The sequence below is a fragment of the Mastomys coucha genome, unplaced genomic scaffold (genome assembly GCF_008632895.1).
Source record: "Mastomys coucha isolate ucsf_1 unplaced genomic scaffold, UCSF_Mcou_1 pScaffold18, whole genome shotgun sequence".
NCBI classification, from domain to species: domain Eukaryota; kingdom Metazoa; phylum Chordata; class Mammalia; order Rodentia; family Muridae; genus Mastomys; species Mastomys coucha.
In genome coordinates this window covers 10610189-10612541 of record NW_022196900.1, presented here as the reverse complement: position 1 = coordinate 10612541, position 2353 = coordinate 10610189, and the positions used below count along the sequence as shown (strand labels likewise).

Here is a 2353-nt window from a genome sequence, read left to right as displayed (position 1 = left end):
TTGGCCATGGCCAGCTTCTTCTGCAGGTATTCAATCTGCTCCTCCACTGCCCGGATCTTCCTCAGGGCATCCTCATCAGCCATTTTCTTGTTCTCTTTCTTCTCCTTATCTTCCAGATCCTTGAGTCTTTGTCTAAGATCCTCCAACTATAGAAGGAAAAGGATCATGTAAAAACCTAAGTCATCAAACACTCCCAAAAATCAACCAACATTATAAACACATGGAGGCCCGTATAGCCAAACATCAAAGAACTGTGAAACAGAATAAATGATAAACTGAAAAGGACACAGTTCAGCACACCGCTTATCAGTCCAGCATTTCATGCACCTATAGGCAGAGGTTGTGCCTATTACACAGTCTTCTTTGGAAGTGTTCAAACTGTCTTCTTAGGCCTCAAATTTTCAAGGATAAAAACATTTCTTTCAGGACATGCATGGTGCTGCACACCTTTAATCCCAGCACTTAGGAGGCAGAGGTAGGTGAATCCAAGAGTTTGGGGCGGCTTGGTCTACATAGTGAATTCTAGAACAGCCAGAGCTACATAGACAAAGCCAAACAAAACAAAATGCCATTCATTTCAGGGATGATGGGATGGCTAAGTGGTCAAAAATACTGGTTGCTCTTCTTGAAGACTTGAGTTCAATTTCTACACCTACAAAGTAGCTTACAACCATCTCTAACTCCAGTTCTAAGGGTCCTCTCTTGGGCTCCAAAGGTACCAGGTACTTCTCATGGATACCAGGCACACATGTGATGCACAGATATACAGGCAAGAAAAACATCCTTATACAAAAATAATAAAAATTAATTTAAAAAAAATATTCCTTTCAAATGCAACCAGAAAAAGAGAATTACTATAGTAAAAATAAATATAATAAAGTGGTAATAATTTCTCAGGACCAATTAAGGAATGAAAAATTTTAAAAACCTACTCCACATTCTTGAGATATTTTACTACCTAGAAAGGAATTTTAAAAGACTGATTTCAGAGTCAGGGGCCCTCCTCTTTCAAAGACTTTTCAAATTGAACATTATGCATGAAAAATACAAAGGACACCTCACAAATGAAGATTTTCACCGGGATGACAGGTAACAGAAGGCTTGATTACCTCTGCCTTTGACTTCTTCTCAGCTGCCATTAGCTGCACTTTGTCTCTCTGCTCTTTGGGGGCGGAGCGATACATATCTAGCAGCAGTTTCATCTCCTTCTGGCTCTCTTGTGCTTTCCTATGACCAGGTGGTAGAGGAAAAGAACCAACAGACTGAGAAAACAAAGGACATCAGAGCAAAAACATTTGGGATGGAGTACAATATTTCAACAGTCTTTTTATTCTACGTTATAAAGGAAAGACACATTTTGCATAGTTTATCAATACACTTATAGAATGCAGTTGGGAAGCACAGAAAAGAAAACCATATATATGAATCATTCCTCTGTTTAATTCTGCAGCTTAAAGTTGTAAAGTATAACGGTGGCACTTATGACACAGGCACTTCGAGTGGTACCACTCGGAAACTGAGAGTCGGGATTGACAATGGCAGCTATAAACATCAGCTGGACACTAGCACTTCATGTCTTACTAAATTATTAAGCTTAACTACATTTGTGCTCAAGCACTTTAAGTACATCAAATCTTTAAATTCAAATATCACTCAGTATAAACCATAAAAAAAAAAATAGAGTCAGAAGAGCTAGTTTAACCAGAGACATTATTGGTTGAGAAGAAGCAAACAGGAAAATGTGTTGTGTTGGGACAAAAGTAATGCTGCATCCAGTTAGGTGCATCCTTCTGTCTAAATTCTGTAGGAGGAAAACTGCCTAAGGAGTTCTTGGTTTGGGGCTAGTACACAACCAAACCTGCCAACTACAAATAAATTACCAGACACCACTAAGATAGGGTAATTTAAAACACAAGTGATATCATAAGTTACTTAAATTAAAAGCAGAGGTCAATTTCAAATAATTCTCGGTGTGCTACTTCAATGTGTTATCTGTTCCCTTCATATGGACTCATGAGAAGTAAATGCTCAACCAGGGGCTGACTGGCACCTAACTTAACTAAGCAACACTGTACAATGGCCAGGCAGGCCATTCAGCTACACATCGGATTGAAAATTGAGACCACATTAATTGTACATTTAGCTACATCTAAAATACTATGTAATGCTTGGGTGAGCCATACCATAAAGCAAACATTTCATTGTTAGGTTCAGGCTCTGAATCACTATAAACATCACTTACTTGAGTTCAATCTTCAGCTGCTTGATAACTTCTGCTTCCTTCTTCCTTCCATCATCATGTTTCCCTTTCTCTTTATCCTTAACAGAATCTCTCTCTTTTTCTGACTCTTTC

The 2353-nt window shown here is 38.5% G+C and overlaps 1 protein-coding gene across 1 annotated transcript in view; it reads right to left on the bottom strand.

The window, feature by feature from the left end:
- The window catches only part of Rnf20 (ring finger protein 20), a 23617-nt gene that overhangs the window by 3854 nt on the left and 17410 nt on the right, over window positions 1–2353 (bottom strand). Inside the window, exons 13-15 of the mRNA XM_031377388.1 lie at window positions 2243–2330; window positions 1110–1227; window positions 1–146 (exon numbers count right to left, since the gene is read on the bottom strand). The exon at window positions 1–146 is cut by the window's left edge and continues 31 nt beyond it. Of these exons, the coding sequence (XP_031233248.1) occupies window positions 1–146; window positions 1110–1227; window positions 2243–2330 (352 nt within the window). The remainder of the gene's footprint in view (window positions 147–1109; window positions 1228–2242; window positions 2331–2353) is intronic.